The following is a 20,687-nucleotide window of genomic DNA, read 5'->3' as shown; positions in this document are numbered from 1 at the left end:
GCTCTCACCCAAGGAAAAAGTTGATGAAAATACAGGATTAACTTTTTGAAAGAATGCTTTCTACACACCAACACAGCAAAAGTCAGTTTCCCTTATAAACGGTGTCAAATCTATCTCTAAACAGAAGACAGGCCAGCACTACAAAAAATTCTCAAATCATCTATTTGGAAAACAGCAAAGAATTTCTGACCAGTTGTCATGAGGTTCATACCGTCATCTTTCAAAATCAAAGTCAACAACAATGAATGATGGACTAACATCTATTTCTCTGCTCACCAAACTAGATTCAGAATACTGAGCTGTTTCAGTAACTCTCTCTTTTTCCTCATTCTCCAAGATCCCAATATCCATATGACCACAAACACCATGCAAAACACTGCTTTAAAGCTGGGTTGTCAGTTCTCTCTACTTTCCAACATTTTTTCCCCTTCTCTGTCTTAAACAGGAGTATGGAAGCTGTATTACACAGGAATATATGCTATACTTTTCAAGACTTTTCATGGAGTGCCTAGTAATTTATCTTTCCAAAGGCCAGGAATGGAAGGAGGAAAGGAGACAGCAACAGTGAGACAGGAGCTGCCAACAGGCAAGCTGCAGAGCCATGTATTTACTGGCTCTGCCTCACCCTTCAGGTTTCTAAATGCAACAGGTGAGAGATCCAGACTGAAATCTTGATCTCACTTGCATTTGGCCAATTTGAAGAGTAATCCATGGGTCTCCCCTACAAAAAAATAGAAGGTAAAGAAGCCACGGATACCCTTCTGCTTTCAAGGCTTCTTCTGCTTTCAAGGCTTCTTCAACTTTCCCAAGGCTCTTCAGAAGAGGGCAGAACTCAGCATCCCTCAGACCAAAGATGAAATACCAGGTTACAAGGTCTGCTGGTTCACCTTTAATGAAGCTAGAGGACAAACTAGACGCCAAAAAATTAAAAATAATGACAAAGCTACGCTGCTGCATGACCTAATGTTTAACAGACCACTCCAGATTTCTAGCATTTAATACACAATAAGAGTGCCTTTTCTCTTCAGCACTTGCATAGATCAATGAACAGAATATCTAAACCATTGCCCATCCAGGTAACTCTCCCAACTTCTTTTAATTGTTTTTTTTTGTTGTTGTTTCTTTTACAAGGAATTGCTGATGAAAAATTAAAAAGGAAGTAAGAGTTTACAGGACTGACAAAGTCAGGTTTTGTTAATTTTGAAAACACTGCGTTAATAGACCTGCTCAAGAATTGCCATTGTGTCCATTCTCAAGACACATGGCCCTAATTTAGGGACACTCAGGTTAATGGCAGGCTATCAACTTAAATGGTCTTTGCATCAAGCCACTAATTAGTGGCCTATCTCAATCCAATGCACCCCTTACAAACTCAGTACCTTAGTAGAGAGAAGTGGAAAGGGCAGCCAGTCTCTTGAACTTGCATCAAAGGGGACCAAAGCAATACAGATATCTAAACAGACACATTCAGAAGTTTTTGCATGTATGAGGAATGTCTGGGTACACACAAGATTTGTGGCCAAAGCTGTTCACACTCAAATGTGTATATTTATTTTTCATGAACTTCAGAAAAATCTTGTAGGCAAGAGAGGTGTCATATATTGACAACTTAGCTCTTAAACTGTACCTCTTACTTTAAACTTTTATCCCTCTTTTCTGCTACATCCACATTTTCTTACTTCATCTCTTTGATGGATACCGCATAGATGCACGTGCACAGCCACACGTAAAAATAATAAATAATGCTATTAGTATGCTGAAGAAGCTAGTAAATTGAAAATGGTAGGCCAGAGAAAAACATTGCCTTGGATTTACTCTTCTTTGCAAAAGACAAAAAAAAAAAAAAAAGGGATTTATTTTAGGGTACCAAACCTGAGATTAAAAAAAAATCAGTTACGGAAAAGACTGAGATTGAGATCAAATCTACAAAAAACCATAGGAAAACTGCACTACTATTGCTTATGGCAGGCACCTGCATATTGTGATATTGGTTATTAATGGAATTACTGTAATAAATAAAGGGTGTTGGGTAAAATCAGTAACCATCCAAGTTCGTATTGGCATATGTGTGGTAGCTTAGACAAAAGCAAAACAAGGCAAAATGTCACTGTAAATCATGAACACTACTGTTAGCCATAATAGCAACAGAAATTTTTGATTTTAAATAAAATCTGAAAAAAAGACTGATTAAAAAGCCAAATAGAACAAATCTCTGACCTTTGCCACCGTCTACTACAGTTTCTAAGACAGAAATGGCTTTATCTTCATAAGTTGGTTTTGGAGGAGAAAATAATTACAAGTTCTGTTTTAAACAATAATTAATTACAACAGGTATGACAAGGAATATTTTGTGGGTTAACTCACTGGCTTATATATCACATTACTTTTCCAATATGTTTATTTTCACCAGTAGTCTGACCAAGTTATTTGACTTTATCAGCAGCTTGCACAACTTACTGTCATAATATACTATGATATATCAGATTAGTTCACTTATTTTATCTGCAGCTTTCATTCATAACGATTGACCTGTAGAAAGCAAGCCTGCCCCAGCTATCTTTTAATCAAAACAAAATGTTCTTCTGTTAATCCATTATAACAATTTCTTACAAGATATATATCAGTTGTATTAGCAGTTTTATTCATGCAACCCAACTACACATATATATTTAAAATATAATAAACAGAAATATTGCAGAACTACAGCAAATCAGAATTAGTAACATACACCCCAGTATTTCCAACACTTCACAAAGCCACACCTGAGAAACAAACAATACTTAACCATCCTTTAACAGTAACTAATCTGTCCTTTTACACTAGGAAGGGGGGGGGGGGGTAAGGAAAAAGCATAATGAACATTCCTTCCTTCTAAATAAGATTTTCCAGAAATATACAGTCTTAAGATCTTAAGAGCCATGCAGACATACAATTGATCTTCACCTATTTAATGGGGGCCATTAGGCTGAATCTCAAATCACTGACAGGTTGGAGGGGGAGGGGAGGTGTTTTCAGATGCTTACTGTAAGTTTAAATGAGAAAGAGGAGGCTCTATAATAAAAAAAAAAACAATGAACACAGTCTTATTCCAACTAAGAGAAAGAAAGCACTTTCCTTTAGAATGCTTGTAAAAATATCACAAAAATAAAACTCAGCTTAATGGGAAAGATATAAAGCAAGCTTCACTTCTCTAATTGCCAACAAAACCACTGAAAGTCTCTGTAAGAGGCAGCAACATCCGAAGAAAAAAAGAAGTACTTTTTAGGAATCTCCACATAGTGTGATTTTCAGTCCTTGATAGCTCAAAGGACAAAATACCTCATCTTTTCATGTTTCTCTTTAAAAAGTGACCTCTAGTCAGTTAAAAAAAAAGCTTTCAAGTATTGTTTGTCCTAAAAGTTACAAAACACTTAAAATTATATCAAGAGCACAATTAAATCAAAGTACTTAGAAATTAAATGCTGTATTTCATCACTGATCTTGACACAGTTTTTCTACAACACTTAATACTGTCTCAGAACACAACTAATGAAGAAGTTTCTCACCTCTCACTCCTGCAGAGTAATCCCCCTAGGTCAAGGCTTAGGTCATAACATTACCAGAATTAGGGCATATAATCCCACTAACCAGTAAATCTCTACAACTAGAAATGTTTTTAATGAAAATCCACCAATATATACTACTATCATGCCAAGGGGAACTCAGCTGAGGTTGGAGCTTGTTTGGAAGTTGCGGTGTATTACTCAGGATTGGTATTTATGGGAGGATACACCATATTGGTAAAGAAATTCAAGGAGTCACACTGTTTCTCTTAAAGAAATAACTATTCTGGCATTCTCTCTTTTACTAAGAAACCAAGGAAAGGAAGGGAAGCATTACCAACAAATATGACATGCCACAGTATTTAGCAGTGCTCTAAGACCTAAAGTAAAAATGGAAGTTTTATTATTCAACAGAAAATTATTCTACTCATTCAGGAAAAGCAAAGACAAAGTGGGATGAGATGCTCAGGTTGTGCTCCCCACAATTAGGTTTTAGGTGCCTGAATGTCTTTTAAAACAAGCTTCAGAGAAACAACTCTCTTAAACATTTGCATTTAAGAAAATTTAAATATTAACCACATTATAAAACAGATTTACTGTGTTATTATTGACATTAATTTAAACTTGACATTCTTTCAAAAAGGAAGAGAAAGCCAGTCATATATTTTAAGAGAAAACCTAACAGACTTCTTCAAGTACGCAACAATTACATTTGCTACATATTTTCATTAAATTAAATGTGAGAGACAGTCTCTAGAAAGTTTGAAAAATTACTCAATTGAGAAGTTTTAGGATGCTTTTAAAAACAAAAATTCTCAAGTGTCAGTAAAATGCAGTGTCATTTGGACTCTCAAAGTAACAGCTCTGACAACCTAAGAGGCAAATGGGGGATGTTACTGCAAAACTTCAAGCCACCACTTCTCTACTAGCATTCTAAACATTTATTTTCATTAACTGAAACACAAACATCACTTCGTTGTATCCACAAGAGCAAAAATATCACTTCACTGTATTCAAACAAGATAAATCTACATAAAAAATTACTTTATCAGAAACTTACTTTGGTTTCTCTTTTCTAATAAGTAATAAGTATTCCCTTCAGGGAATGATATAAAGCATCTGTTTTAAAATTGCACTTATTTCCTATTACAGTCTTAGCTTAAAGGTCTCTGACACAGCTATTAGGTGGAGCCCATGATAATACACTGAAGCCACAAAACACATGGAACACGTAAATACAGTTACTTGTGTTCCAGATGCACACAAAGTTGCAACATGAGAAAATTCTACTTGTCAAGTCTTTGAGAGCTACACAGTACTAGAAAATTGTATTAAACTCATGTTTTCCTTAAGTATTGCATTTAAAAATAACATGTTCTTGAGTCAGGAGTATTTAACTATTTGGCATTTTACAGAAGCTTTCTCCTTTCATACAGGGGCTAGGAAATTCTTCAATTGAACAGGTAGGTTTGATTTTCTCAAACAAAAACAACACAGTCATTCATTTTTAATATAACAAATATATAACTTCCATGTCAGTATGGTTAGAGATGCTCAACACTTCACTGTACTGTGACTAACAGTCTAAGACATATAGAGGAAAACCACGGTTAAAGTTAGCAAAATGTGCTATAAAGATCAAAACAGCACATCTTTAACTGATCTGAATATCTTATGAGAATATGTACAAATGAAAGATTACAATACTTTGAGAACATGAAGACTATGCTGAAACATCAAGACCCAGTTAGATGAACATTATGTATTTCAGATGCATCCTACCTGATCCACTGAACTGGCTGCTTCCTAGCGTAGTTGGTCTGGTTTTTCCACTATTAACAGGTGGGGAAAACATCTGCAAAACAAGACAAAAAAGACATGTTTTAGTTGGCTTTGAAAGTCTGTGTTGAATTATTAATGCGAACAGAAAAAAGGTTAATAGGAAACAATTTTTTTTCTATTTTCTGCTTGAAAACAAACAGAATGCAAGAGGCATGTTTAGACACACAAAACCAATAAGCTGAAGCACTCCTTGCAATTTATTAATAGGACTAAAACCTCATTTCTACACAAACAACTTAAAATTAAAAGGAGACATTACTACTATGACAATTTCAAATAGTTAAAAGTCTTAAATTGTTTTACTCAAATTATATTTCTTGCTGATCTACAAATATAAAGTCACTGCATAAAGACAGCATTTAAGAGGCAGTAGTTTTCTATTATATTTATAAATCAAGAGTCTTTTTGGTATGTTAAAAGTATCACACAGAAAATACCTATAATTTTCTAAGCCAAGACCAATTAATAACTTCTGTTATTTGTGGGCAATAATTTTTCTTTTGTTTAAATAAGAAAAAAAAAACCAAGAGCCAAAGTGCCACTGCCACACACCAGCTTAACCACCGTTAATTATTAGATTATGCCATCACTGGGTCAGCCTGATTTTAACCAGTTAAACCAATTGACCCAGCTGGTATTACAGTATTAAATCTGGAAGTCTAGACATTACATCAAAGTTCAGGTGTCCAACTTGGCTGAGGCAGACCCAGCCAAGCCCTGCACGCTGCTGCCCCTGCTCCTTAGTTCGCATGACCACGGAGAAGTCATGAGAAGACCTCGGAGAATATCCTACCGCACTGAAGTCCAGCAAGTCGCTCAATTCCTTGTCAGTTCCTATAGCGGCCATCCTCTGCTGCTGGGAATTCATCTTCCTCCTCTCCTCCGATCACCTTTCTAGGGCACAGGGAGAGAGGCACAGGCAGCACTTCACGGCGCGAACCCGGCCCCCGGCGAAGAGGAGCCTCTGGTACCTGCACCCCTGGGGCGGGGTAGAGACTCCCAGGGGAGCCCCGCTTGGCTGGGCGGGCTGAGGGAGTCGGCAGCAGCAGCTTCCCCGAACTAACCAACTCTCTTCAAGTTTCCTCAGGCTCCCTCTTCTCCCTCATTCCACCTCTCCCCCAAGCTCGAGCAAGGCACGATCACGCCGCAGAAAGGCCGCCGAGAGGAATTAAGTCCCCCCCAGGCAAGCGAAAGCAAATAAACAGCCAGGGCCCGGCGAGGTCCGGAGAATTAGCGAGAGATTAAGTGACTCACTGTCCCCGCAACAATGGGGCTGACGAGCGGGGCCGGACGAGCCTCAGCAGAGCCATCTCTGCCCCAGCATTATCGCCCACCGCCGGTGCCGGCTCCCCCTCCCCCTCTCTCCCGACCCACCCACCGGGGGCCGGGGCCGCGGCCGCCGCTCCGCGCTCGGGACCGCGGCGGGCCGGGAGCCGCCCCCGCGCGCCGCACGCGCACACGCGGGACCGGGCGCGCGCGCCACCAGCGGGCGGGCGGGGGGGGGCTGGAATGCCCGTGCGGCGGCGGGGACGGGAGGGGCCCGCGCCTTCCCTTGTGCCGGCGGGCGCCGCGGGGGACCGGGCGGCCCCGCGCCCCGGCAAGTTTCGGAGCCGCCCGGTCCTTTATGACCGCGGGCAGCCGCCGAGCGCCGCCCGTGGGGACTCGCTCCTGCCCGCGGTCCGCGGCCCGGAGACCCCCGCACGCCCGCCCCGCCACCCGTGCGGCCGGCCCCGGCTGCCGTCCCTCGGGTTCCCCAGCGGAGCCTCCGCCTCCCTCGCGGCCTCCCCGCCGCCACCCCGGACAGCCCCACTCCCGCCCGCGTGCCCGCGGCCCCGTCCCCTCGCCGCCGCCTCTGCCCCTGCGAGCGCCCGGCCACCGCTTCCCTCCCCCCGCCGCTCTCTCCCAACTTCTCGCGGCCGCCCGCACTTACCCGCTGCCCCCGTACGCTCCGGTGACCAGGGCCGGGCCGGCGGCGGCGGGCGGGCCGCGGGCTGGGTGGGAGGCGACGAGCCGAGCGCTCCCCCCCCGCTGGAAGGAACTTGTGGGTTCCCTCAGGCGGACATTTTTTTGCTTACAGAGCCTCAGCACCACGTTCACGGCTCCGGCTCCGTATCCCTCCGCGCCGAGCACCGCCGCCTTAACCCTTGTCGCGCCGCGCCGCTCCCGGCCGGGGCGGGCGGGGATCTCCGGGAGCCGCCCCGGCACCCGCCTCGCCCCCGGACGCAGCGCCGGGACACCCCAGCATCTGGGGAGAAGCGGGTCCCCTCGGGCCGCTCAGGGAAACACGCACCCCAGGGGAACAGACCCCTCCCCACCGCTCCCCAGCTCAGCCAAACCGACATCAAACCTCGACATGCAGCACTGCCGGCAACGCACGTGCCCCAAGATACATTATCGCACTCACCCTGAATTCACATACGCTAAAATACGCCTGAATACCTTTAATATATCAATACACAATCTTACTGCTCAAAATAAAATGGCGTTTAAATTACATAAATCTTTAAGCATTCATTAACAGCTTCCTCTTAAAACCATTAAAACCGTAACGTGTCAAAGCGCAAGAACATGGCTGTTACTACAAGAACACACATTCAGATAAACTCTCCAGCTCTCTGAAACAGGTGATGCTAAAGGTGAACCAGCCCAAGGGCTTCCGTGAAGGAATGGGAAGCAGCGTGCGAAGAACCTGCACCCTCATTTGGGTCCTGCCACTGCTACAGATAAATCACTCTTTTGTGTTCCGTCTCCTTCTCACAAAACCGCACTGCCAGCCTGTCCTGCTGGGAAGTTTATTTCGTGTTTGTAAATCCACCTCACACACCAGCGTACCGGCCTAAGGCAAGCGCACGCCTCTCCCCGACACCGAGCGGAGCGGTGCCGGTGCGATGCCGGTGCTCCGTCGCACACCCGTCTATCGAGCCTGCAGAGCCCCCAGGTGGCACCTACTTGCCACCACCTGGGGCTGGGCCTGCTCTTTTCTGACCCCAGCTACCGAGGGCCACCTACCATTCTCTCCGAAAGTGAGATTTATAAAGCTATAATCTATGCAGCTACTGGCATATTATTCTTTCGAAGCAAGGGTATTGACAAAACACAAGGACAATGGAAAAGGATACTTGAAATCCCAGAGAACCTGAAAGGCTCCGGGGAGCCGGTAAGAGCAGTGAGGAAGGGCACGCTGTGTGGAGGAGCCCGCATCCCTCACAGGCTGCTGCTTGGCAGTCCCCCAGCTCTGGAAAGCAGCAGGCTGTACTGAGGGCTCTCCAGCCACACACCCTTCCCTTCCAAATCAGCTCTCCCCATCCCAGGCCCTGACTGTGACATCTTCCGAAGGAAGGGGAATGTGGTAACAAACTTACCATCCCCAGGCAAAGACAAACTGGAGATTCTGGAGATTCTCCTCCATTTTTCTCCCTTACATGCCTTGTGCTGGATGATCATTTGTCCTCGTGATTCTATGAATATTCATATATTTGCCACTTAGAAATGCAGGAAGCAATTTGTATTAAAATACCAACACAATGACTTCCATTCTGTGCCCCTGAGGCAAATAAGTATGTACTTTTTCTCTTTGATGTATAAATAATACTACACTTTAGAGGAAAGTACCCATTGAAGGGGATCATTATACTTTTCATGAGCAACATTCTCTAACATATTTTTGTTACAAGAACCCCTATATACCTACTGAGAAGATATTGTTTCTCTGGAAGTGCTACTTTTTAACCAGTAGTGGCACTCAGTACCAGTTAGTACAGCTGCAACGCTGATAAGCATTGATTAGAAAACTAGCTAAATGTAAAGAAAGTGGAAGCAATAATGCTAACAATTATTTGTAGTGACATGTAATTCGATTAAAATTATAACTTATTTTTGTTAAGACATAAATAATTATAGATTCTTTGTTAATACAAATACTTTGTATTTGCCCTCTAACATCAGATTTTAAGGTTCACATTTTTAGGCTTTTATTTGCAGCTAGAAACTTTGAGTGGAAGATTATATATCCACATGGCACAGGGTTTAAAGTTACACAAAATACCATACTGTGTTTTATTTGCTCCACAATGACATGTCACTTTCTCATGGAGATCCTGAGTAAACATGCTCATTGCTGAAAGTCACATTGTAGCAGCCATTCTTCTGTGTTACATCTCCATGCCTTGGTGGTCCTCTCAGAAAAACTTCAAGAAACTCAGAGAAAAATTATCAAAACATAAGTGAACTTTCCAGAAATTATACCAGACAATTTAGAAAGCACACAAGGCCTCAGGGAAGGTATGCTTTGACCCAAAATACACCGTGAGTCTGACCTACAGAAGATTGCTTGGGGACATAAAATTGTAGTGAGTTGGCCAAGTCAGAAATTTCAGAATATACTCCTGCAGGTAGCTTGACGAAAACTGTTCTGGAAGATTAGTAACTACCACATCCTTCGTTACAGTAAAACTCAAAAGATAATTAACCTAATGTTTCCTGGGTATTGAACATATTCTTCCACATTTGTGAGATTCAGAACCTTTAACATATTCCATTTTTAACCCCTTGTCATGTAACACTGGTCAGAACTACCATGTACACTCAAAACGTTAAGGCATGATATACTATGCCTATGCAATATTGTCTTTCACCTACTCTCAGAATCTCCAGCCCGATGCTCAAGGTGTTACTTAGAATCCTTTCAGTTCTGTCACGCCCTATAAATTATTCCTGTTCACTGTAAAGATAAGAGTTTTTAAAAAATGCATTTCATATTCTTATCCTGTCATACCCCCACACAGAAAATGAAACAAAAACCAATGTTGACAACATTCAAAAGAAAAAAAATCCAAACCCAAAGCATTATATATTATAAACATTTTAAAAGATCTGAAGAAATCAGTGTCTGAAACTTGGTTCAAACAGGTTCCCATTTGCAACAAAGAAAATACTTTGTCTCATTCCTGCTGCAACTCCTAGATATGGTTCTTTCCTTGCATGTGTGCAAATGTAGCAAGCATAGTATATAAATCACATAAAAATCAAAAACTTCCAATCCTTCTGTGACACAACTGTACCTTTCCTGCACATTATGTAGCAGGCTAAAATGCTACCCCCTTCTGTGACTGTTACACCCTCTTTTCATTCACTTTATTAAAAATAAAAGTTCTTCACTATGTACTGAGCAATGATTCAGATGGGTAGAAGGAAAATACGGGATCAATCACAAGCACTAATAATTTTGCTGGTGATTTCACAAGCCAGGACTCTGGCAATCAGAACTGAATTCCATAGCTGCTTTCCCAAAAATATTTTCATCAATGAATTTTCTACCAAGATAAATATCAGTGCTGTAGATAAATAACCTTCCCTTAGAGAAGTCTTCGGTCTTTCATGGAGCAGTGCAAGTAATAGGCAGGTAAACCTCTGCATACAAAGTCATCAGTGAACTCCAGATGCTAACAGAACACACAATACAACTATAAATCTTTATGGTAACTGCCCTGACAGCTGAGCTACCAACATCAATATGGTCAGCGACCAACCAGAGCAATCAGGGAATTGCTACTTGCCAGATGGCGATGGCAGCATTCTTCCACATGCTTCAACATGACCATGAAAATGAAGAATTACATACAGAACATAAAAAAATTAAGAGGAATATAAAACCAAATCACTCGAGCACAACTCCCTGAAAATAATCACACTCATACACGGTTTTCACTGCCTTCATGAATTGCTTTCCACCCACTCCTTAAAGGAAAAATATTTGATACAGCAGACAGCTGTTGTGCATTCAGGGATGTGAGAAAATGTATTCTGTATTACTATTTAATGTATCATGCCTGTGTGAATAGAATCATTAAGCTTGCATGTCTCCTTTTGGCTTATTTATTGTTAAATTTACAGATGCTGAATTAATTCACCATCACCGCCCAAACTGTGCAAACTCCTAGGGTGATCCCCGACAGAGCACTTGACCAGTGTTTTCACTGGAATGGCTCCTTTAAATCAACATGTATGTGTTCAGCTTGCATCCACAGCCAACAATTTATTCATGATAAATGCTATTGCTCAGCAAATCCATAGCCCTGGAGAAAAGTCAGCAAACCTTCTTTCCTGCTCCAGTTTGTTGTTGTTCTTGTTTGGTTTCTTACAACAAATTCCCATCCTCACCTAAACCACTGAATCCTTTCTACTGCTTCTAGTAAACTTCCCTGTACAGAGAGCACTGCTCATTTGGAGTCAGCAATAAGGAGAAAACAACATTGTTTCCTGCACTAGGATGGACAAAGCAATTCCATTTTCTCACTGATGTGTTCCTTCACCTGGAACCTGCCTTGAGCCAACAAAAAATTAAAATATTTTTGTTGTAATGCATGAAGCTTTTGGATTAAGCTCTTGGGGAGGCATTCTGTTCTTCATACAGCCTTTCCTTACAAAACAGACTAGAAAAGTATCCTACAAAAGAGCATAGAGCTGTGTTCCTATGCCCAAGCCTCATGATTGCACAGTGCTTGCTGTTATCAGTACAGCCCATCTTACAGATAACCGAATTTGCTGCCTGCTATATTTACCTCGCGGTAATTAAAATTATATAACATATATATTATGTAACAATTGGAAAGATTTAGAACATTTGCAGGAGGCTACAATGGTGAAACCTGTCACCAAAGAGTACTGCTTAGGAGGTGACCAGAGAAAACATATGCAGAGTGACTATTGTTAAGTCAAAACCTGTTTCTATGGGGCACTGACAGCTACACTTCACTTGTTTTCTGTCGTTGACAAAATGCTTGCCAAGTGCTTGTGGTTGAGCAGGGAGTGAGTAAAAGCTTTAGCTCGCTGTAAGGGACCTCTTCTCAAGAGGAATTCCTACAAAAAGTTGTCTGGGGAAAGGAGGTTAAAAAAAAGAAGGCGACTGAAAGGAGAAATCGCGGCGGGAGGGCCCCATCAGAGATGGCTCCTCCTGGTCCCGCTCCCCCCAGCAGAACCGGGCCGGGCATAGAGGGGCCACCCGCCAGCCGTGACCACGATCACAGAGCCCGGGGGCGGGCGGCGGCACCGAGACCGGCGGGAGCTGCCCCGCCAGCGGCCCCTCGGGCTGCGCGAACCCCGCGGCGGAGCCCCCGAGCGCAGCTGGCCCCCAGCGCCGCCCCGAGCCCCGCTGCCCCGGGACGCCCGCCGCGGGAGACCGGAGCGGCCGTGAGTGCCCCGACGCCCCTCCGCGGGGCCGCCCCTCCACCCGCCGGCCGAGAGCGGCCCAAAGTTGTGCGGAGCCGAAAAATGCGGCAAGGACTATTTGTCCTTCCGCCGGCCGGGGGAGGGGAGCGGCGGCAGCGGGGGAGGGTCGAGGGCCGCTCCTCGTCGCAGGTCCCGGGGCGGAGCGGGTCGGCTGAGCCCTCCCCGGGGCCGGTTACGAAATCCCGGGGAGCCCAGCCCCGTCCCGTCCCGCCCAGGCCGGAGGCAGGCCGGGTGCCACTGTGGAACGCTGCGCCGGCCGCGGGCCCTTGCGGGAGCCGCGTTAGGAGCAGCGCCGCGTTCTGCCCCGTCCCGTCCCCGCCGCCCTGCGCCTGCCGGCTTGGCTACTGCTGCGGGGCTGGCGGGGCAGCAGCACTGGAAACGGCTCGTCTGGGGGGGAAAAGTCTGATTTCTCGTATTCCCTGCTGGTGCTCCAAGCCCTGCACTCCCCGCTCCCTGCGGGACGAGGGCTCCGTACGAGCGCGGCGCAGCTCGTGGCCATGTGCGCCTGGAACACTTCTCATCTTCCCCTAGCTCAAGAAATGAACCTGAATACCACCAGTGAAGAAGTAAGCAGTTTAAATAAATAAATAAATGACGTTAAGCTGGCTTGGGTAGTCATTTTGTTTAAGCCAATATTTCTTTAATTACCTAAAAAAAACCCAACAAGTTTATGCTAAAAGCAACATAAGGTTTTCTTCCTTTTGCAGTACTTTGCTACTTACAGGGAAGCAAGTAGTCACGAGAGATTTACACAAGCTTAATAAAATTAATCTAAATTATATTGTCTTTAAAGGTGGCTTAAAAAATCAGTGTGATCTAAAGCTTAATAGAAACGTGTTTAGATGTTTAATTAAAGCATTCATTAAATTGAAAGCAGATTGATATCCCTGGAGAAAGTGGGTTTTTTTTCAAGTATCTCAACCTTTCTGTTCAGGAGGTCTCAGCATGGCCATGCCGACTGCTCCTCGGAGGTGAGCGCCGGCTCCACGGCGTGGTGTCGCAGCCAGCCAGTCCCACCGAGCGGCCGGGGCGGGGTGTGGGAGGCAGCACGGCCCCGCTACCTGAGGGACAGACTGCTGGCAAAAACAGTCCAGGGGCTGTGCAGCTGCAGCACTCTGAACTACTTCATTTTAAGAAAACCCATTTATAAGCTCAGAAGACAGAGATTACAAGAAAGAATCATGTAACTGAGGTTATAAAAGGGACTTATTTTCAGTGAGGAAATAATACAATGTTTTAAGTTTCTTATGTGAACTATATGCCTGTCACTACACATTTTTTTATGATGATCACATCACATAGTTCAACGTGACCAGTTTTGAAGTATCACTAAGATGATTATTACTGGTGCAAGCCATTGGGACAAAGCATCTTCCACCAATAAGTTCTCACTTAAATTCTCATGCTGGCTAGGTAGTCAGAATAGAGCTAATTTGCAGAAAGGATAAAACATGAGTATCACCACTTTTAGCCTGGTTTCCTAAGGAAATCATTTGCAGACAACCACACTGTGTTCATGGGGATGGATGAGTTTTCTTATTAAATCATAAATTTACTTGCTAATTTCAGCCAAGGAAAATTAGATCACATTCATGCATGTAATGGAAACAAGGATTAAAGGAGAGAAAAAAAGGAGACTCTTAGGGCATCTACTGAAGAAAGGAGTAGCTAAGGTCAATCCTTGTTAGTGACCAAAGAACCCAGCGATGCAAAGCTGGGGGAAGGTAACTTTAAGCAGTTCCCTTCTGGCAGAAAAAATTCTGTATTCTGCCTGCCACCGGAAGTGGAATCAGCCATCTGTTTTACACAGAACTTTTTGAATGTTTCCTCATCTCCAAAGTTTCACAAGAGCCAGGAAATAATTGCTTCAAAGTAATCAAAAGCCATATAACACATAGATAATGTTTTACATTCTAAAATTGCTTGAAAGAGTTTAACTGAAGTCTGACTACAGCCATGCATCAGCCAGTCCCAGATGGGTCCCTCATGCACAGGATTCCTACCCAGCTCTAATTCCCTGCTTGGCACTGACGGGAACAGTTTCTGTCTGTCACACAGCTAATGGACCATCAGATGATGCACTTTGGGGAACTAATGGATGACAGAGAGGACCAAATTTACAGAGGAAAATCACAACTTTGAAGAATAGTAGGAAATCTTTACACCAAGCACATACAGAACTACACTTCAAACAACTCTGAAAGAAACTTTATTTCTTAAATCAGTAGAATGATAATATGGAGTTGTTTAAGCCTTTTGGAAGAAAAACAAAGCTCAGAGTTTAAATCCAATTTTGAGTACCATTGCAGCTACATCATAAGTGGACTCTTGTATGAAGACAATGGTTAATACTAAAGCATTTCCTTCCTCATATATTATCAATATTATTTTTTCCACCAATATCTGCAGTATACATCAGATTAATTTTCATTTGGGAATGCCATTGTAGGCAGTCTCCTTGTCATACATCATACATACATATTTATAATTTCATTATAATTAACATAAATATTTCTGTTAGAAATAAGAAACAGTATTGTAGGTGCTCTGCCCAAAAAACTATTGATTGACTACATTTAACGTTCTTTTTACATGAATCATTTAAGATTAAGCTTCATAAAATATATCTTGTCCCCTATAATTTGCCTTTATGTGGCTCTTAACATAGGAAAATCTGGGGGAGTTGTCTCAATTACTGAAGTTACTTGATTATCTTGATTATTCTTTTTCAGAAAAACAAACAAACAAACAAACAAACAAAACCAGTGTCAGAAACAATAATGTGATAGGATTACTGTACACAGCATATTGCTATTTTGGTCATAAAATGTTTCCATGACAGACATGCAAATATACAAGGCCAGATGACTTCAAGAATGGTACCTGTCCTTTTGATGAACTAGTTTGTATTATCTCATCTGAACCGCTCTTTTATCATATGCAGCTGTCTTACGCATTCACATGATTTTGACAGTCACATTCAGATACTTATTGCAACTACATAGTTTCCAGATGCTACAGAACAGTAGCATCCCATTCAAAATTATGTCCATCAGAAATTTTGAGTCTGCTCTCAAACTAGAAGCTAACATAGGAAAATGTGAGTGTTATACCATGTAGAGAGTAGTTTTATACAGGTCTCAAGTCTAGAGCTAAAGGACACTTCAAAGAAAGTGAATTTTTGAGATGTAAGTTTTAGCTTTCCTTTTTGAAGAGCAGTTTACATTCTAAACAGCATATTTATGCTTTCAGTTGCTCTGTGCTTATATGGTAGTAGTTATGACCTCCAGGGCCATAATTCCACCATAGCTGCAGGGTCTGGGGAGCCAGCTTCAGGCAAACAGGCTTCTGAATGAAATACAACCTTAAATAAAGTTTCAACAGCTTATAAGAACAGGGAACATAAGAAAGCCATGCTGTTCAGACCAAAGGTCCACCTATGCCAGTAGCCTATTTCCAAAATAACAGCCCAGTATAGTGTTTATTCTTTTCAGTTTAGTCTCTCATATGTTCTCAATGTAGTGACTATTCAGTGGGATTCTGGAGAGCAGAAATGGGTTTGGCTCTGTGCCCGTTCCTGGTATTGCATCATTTCCAGATTAATGAGAAAGATCAATCATTAGCCAGTGCAGGACACTCAGGGAAGTATGTAAGAACCAGGCATGAGCGGAGTAATCCTGTACCTGACATATTCCCCATTCTGCCAATAAGAAAATTAATAATTTCTCAAGCAAGAAGTTGCATTTGATTATTGTTTTTAGTGGCTATTGAGAGCTCATCCTTCATTTATTTCTTTGGTTCATATTGAATTATTTTAACCACTCAGCAGCCATATTTGCAGAAATCATGACAAACCAGTCATCAACTAGTGCTTTTTAATACTGTCAATGGGATAAATATACTCCAAGAGGGTGACTCTTTGAAAGTCAGTAAAGGAGATCCTAGTATTGATGGGGAAGACTTGCAGTTGTTCTTCATCAAATACAGGATAAATATATTGCCATTGAAAGCTGTAAGAGCCAAGTGAAAATATGAACTTTTGGTCAGTCACTTTACATTCCCTGTATCACCTTATCTTTAGTTGTAAAGTTGAGGTTTTATAATATGGAACAGGCTGTGATTAGCCCAGGGTATCATGGTTAGTTTGCTGCTATATGCAAGCTGTTGCCTCTCGGTTGTTGGGCAGACCAAGGTGAACGGTTAAAGGTCAGTGTCTCTCTGCATTTGACTTAGTAGGGCTCAGGGTCTTCTACCCAGATTCTTATGTTCATGAAAGTTGTAGAAATTTACTATCTGGGAGACAAGTACCCTCTGTTAAATTGAATTAAAATTGGAAAATATATTTAAAAGTTATTGGAAAGACAAACAGATAAACTGGTAGTGCAGAAACTGCAGAAACTTATCTTCCATAATCTAAAACAAGAATAAAGCAGTTATAAAAAGTACTTGCCATAATACTGTTCTGATTAAAGTCGATGGATATGAAACTACTGGCTTCAAAGGAGGACCAAAGTATAGCCCATCCAGTGTCCCTTCAGAACTACTTCCAGCAGAAATGTCACAGCCTGTCAAAATAATTCACATTACATGCAGAAATTTTTCATTATATTCTCTAAGAAAAATGGTTATTTCAAAGTCAAGAGATTTTTCTTCTAACATTGTTTTGTATTAATCCCCTCTTTTTCAAACTGCACCAAAATTTTAAATTAATCATATAGCTCAAGGCAATTCCAAAGTTTACATTCATTGCTGATGGTGATTGAAGTGATGGTTATTAGAGACCTGAGCAGCTGCATTGCCATCAGGGTCCTGGCTCAGAACTGAAAATTGAGGGTTTGCTGAGCCCAAGCTGAAGTTAAGAACATACTTTTATTTCTGGGAGGCAAGAATTATCGTACAGTTTGCAATTTTTTTTCAATGTCAGACTCAGTTTAAAGTTTCTGAAAGTCTATTGTTGTCTAGACAATTTTGAATACTGCCTTCCACTTCATAGTTTTAAATATTATGATCTTTGTTCTTATTTTTAATGGTAAAGAAAACATTTTAGCAGCACAAGTAGAAGACTTGCAGCAGAATCTTGCCCTCCAGAACTATCTCAAAGTTTTAGGTTTCTCTTCAGGGGACCTATGATTTTCTTTCTGGGCTTTCTACTCAGCCAATAATCAAGTAACTTCGTATAGGTCAGTTTCATTTTCTTTATCTCAGTTGCCTCACATGTAAAATAGGAGTAGACAATAACCTCCCTTAAAGGCTTGCCAAGAAGAAAGAAACTATAAGATCTTCAAATGAAACACATAATAAAAAAGACTTTAAGTAATTTGATATTTAAAACTAGAACTGGGAAACATTCTACATACCTAAAAGACTGTATTTTAATTTTGGATTATAGGGTAGATGTATATCAAGAAAAAACTTAGATAATTTATACAGTTTACCACTAGGGATATACTACCTTCATTTTAAAAAGCTAATAATGTTAATCTAAACCCCCCTCATTATTGCTATTTGATACACAAATACTTGAAGACATTCTGTCCTACAACTTATTTAAATATATTTTCAAACTTTATGAGAAATATATTCAAAAATTGCTGCCTGTAGATGTATTATTAGAATTTATACATATGACCTGCATTTCCTAACACCTGTACAATACCTAAAGAATACCTTACGTTTCTATTACCTGTGAAAGCAATGATTTTCTAATTTTTTAAATGCAAAGATCATGAATTTAACTTTAGTTTTCTTTGTGAGATTCCACTCACCCAATTTCACTCATCGCATTTTAAAATATGTATTCATTTCAATAGGAAACAGTTTATATGTTTCCACCTTCTACCTGATATTATAAAAACCCTGTAAAATATTTTGCAACTCTATGTCAATATAGCCTTTAAACTCTCCTTAAATCGAATAACAAAAGAGAAACTATTAGAATATCATTTGAGTGAGACCTGCTTGCTGGGAAGAGGTGGTGTTTGTTAGGTATTTTTGTGTTCATGCTGCAGCTATATAAGTTTATATTGCATTTATGGTCGTTAAACTGAGATGATAAAATAGCATGAGGTATATATATCTAAAAATAGAAATGTTTAACTCCTTAGTCTGTGAGACAAGGCTGTTCCTTGAGCAACTCCAAACAAGCAGGAAATTTTTTTCATAGTAAATTTTACAGCTATTTGGTCATTTGTAGCTTATAAATAAAATAAAACTTAGCTCTTTACTATGAGTTATTACTTATTTGCATTTCACATTTTCAGAGCATATTTTTCACCTCCCCACTACAGAATACATAATACCAGACGGCTTTTATTTGTTAAAAAGAGGCGCCCAGATTTCTTTTTCCATGGGAGAGGCTTAATTTTGATTGATAAGTAAACAGTTTTAAGAAGCCTAAAGAAACTTCTCGAGACAAGACCCGTTTCCTGTGGCATTGCTTTTCAGACTACCAGGGAATGATAACCAGCGATACTTTGGTATATAAGGAACTACAACTGCAACGACACAAGGTAATACCAGAGCTGTTACATTTATCTCACGCTGCTCACGATACTGGTCTTGTGACTGGCTCAGTGCCACCTTTTTTGGTCTGATTTAGCTCTGCTGTATCCGGATAGCTGGTCATCCCGACATACCATTTGATTCACTGACCTTCTGAGATCCCTTCCAATGTGAATTGCCCTATGATCTTGTGGTCCTGTGACTCTTCATATTAGTTGGTTTAACATTTCTAATAAGACCTCACACCAGCAGAGAAACTGCACATGGAAAACTTCCATAGGTATACAGAACTTCATCACAGAGGATGGCCTAATGTCTCTGACCTACTCAGCCTTTAGAAAGGTTAGCAATGAAATATCAGACTATTTGTTTCAAGGTTTTTTTCTACATTTGAGAGACTGTTTAACATGATGTAAAGCCAAATTAAAAGTAGGACACAAAGCTTTTGGGGGAATAGACACATGCTAAATAAAAGTGGCTGCAGCCACTGCCACCCTGCAGGGCCTTACAAGATATCATGGAATGTGTCAATGTGATTTATTTTTATGAATTACTCCTATGGGCATGATGTATGTATTCTGTGAAGATTAAAAGGAGTTGTATCTTTAGAGATACTACATTAAGAATCACCATAATGTTATAGTTTAATTCTGCAGAACAGAAGGTCCCACTCACTGGAATTTTATCAGTATAACAGAAGAAATATTGTATACAAATTTCATCACGGAACAATTCACAAGGCTGAATACATTTTACAAAGTCAACGAAGTTTGACATGAAACAGATGAGGCACTGAGCAAAAATATTTTCCTATTTTGAAGCAATGCATTCAGAGACATATTTCCTGTATTGTAGGATTTAATTTTCTTGATGATATCTGTTAGCTCTTCAAGAACTGACAAAGTGGCTCCCACTGTTGCCCACTTTATTTAAGGTTATCCATCTGTCAATTGCTTCTAGAGGCACCAGTTTCAGAAGAATTTGTAATTTCAACCCACACTGAGTAAGACTAGGATTATCTCACAAACATTCTTTCCAGTGGGCTTTTGCATCTTTCTAATAATCTGTACAGAAAGTCACACTACACTTGATACAGGACTACTAACTACGTAAGTTTCTATAATAATCACAACAGAGTATTTTTCTGTGCAGTGAGAAGCTTCAAAAAGCACAAGGCCTATCTGCCTCAGCACTAGAAAGCATTTCATGAATGGTCTCTAGAGCTGCACTGACTGCCCTCTTGGCTCTGACTGCAGTTACCAAGTTTGCACTGGAGTACATTTAGTATTAGTACACAGTTAGTATTTCCAACAGGTGACCATTTGATGTAGACAGGGCTCCCTCTGCTTTCAGCCACTGCTGGACACAACAGCTATCCCTGTGTGCAGGAAGGCTGTCAGAATTCACAACTTAAATATGTTTAAAGCTTTAGGCACTATAGAAGGTTTTTCTTGTGTGCATGAGAGGATATGAAAATAATCCATATACTGTGTATATAGAGGTAACTATTGTAATCTTCTCATACTTCTACATTAGGCTTTTTTCCCCTTCTTCTTTCATAATGTGTTGTGATTA

The 20,687-nt window shown here is 41.3% G+C and overlaps 1 protein-coding gene across 6 annotated transcripts in view; it reads right to left on the bottom strand.

Annotated features, from left to right (window-relative positions):
- The window catches only part of TCF12 (transcription factor 12), a 161,481-nt gene extending 154,006 nt beyond the window's left edge, over positions 1-7,475 (bottom strand). For 4 of the 6 annotated variants that reach the window (XM_069025990.1, XM_069025991.1, XM_069025996.1 and 1 more), the window contains exons 1-3: positions 7,315-7,474; positions 6,178-6,278; positions 5,325-5,397 (exon numbers count right to left, since the gene is read on the bottom strand). In XM_069025990.1, the coding sequence (XP_068882091.1) occupies positions 5,325-5,397; positions 6,178-6,252 (148 nt within the window). In that variant the 5' untranslated portion in view covers positions 6,253-6,278; positions 7,315-7,474. Of the gene's footprint in view, positions 1-5,324; positions 5,398-6,177; positions 6,279-7,314 lie in introns of all 6 variants that reach the window. The other 2 variants (XM_069025992.1, XM_069025994.1) reach the window with 2 other exon arrangements.
- Positions 7,476-20,687: the final 13,212 nt, after the last annotated feature.

Source organism: Aphelocoma coerulescens, chromosome 10 (assembly GCF_041296385.1).
Source record: "Aphelocoma coerulescens isolate FSJ_1873_10779 chromosome 10, UR_Acoe_1.0, whole genome shotgun sequence".
In the NCBI taxonomy this organism is placed as follows: domain Eukaryota; kingdom Metazoa; phylum Chordata; class Aves; order Passeriformes; family Corvidae; genus Aphelocoma; species Aphelocoma coerulescens.
This window is presented reverse-complemented; position numbering and strand designations above follow the sequence as displayed.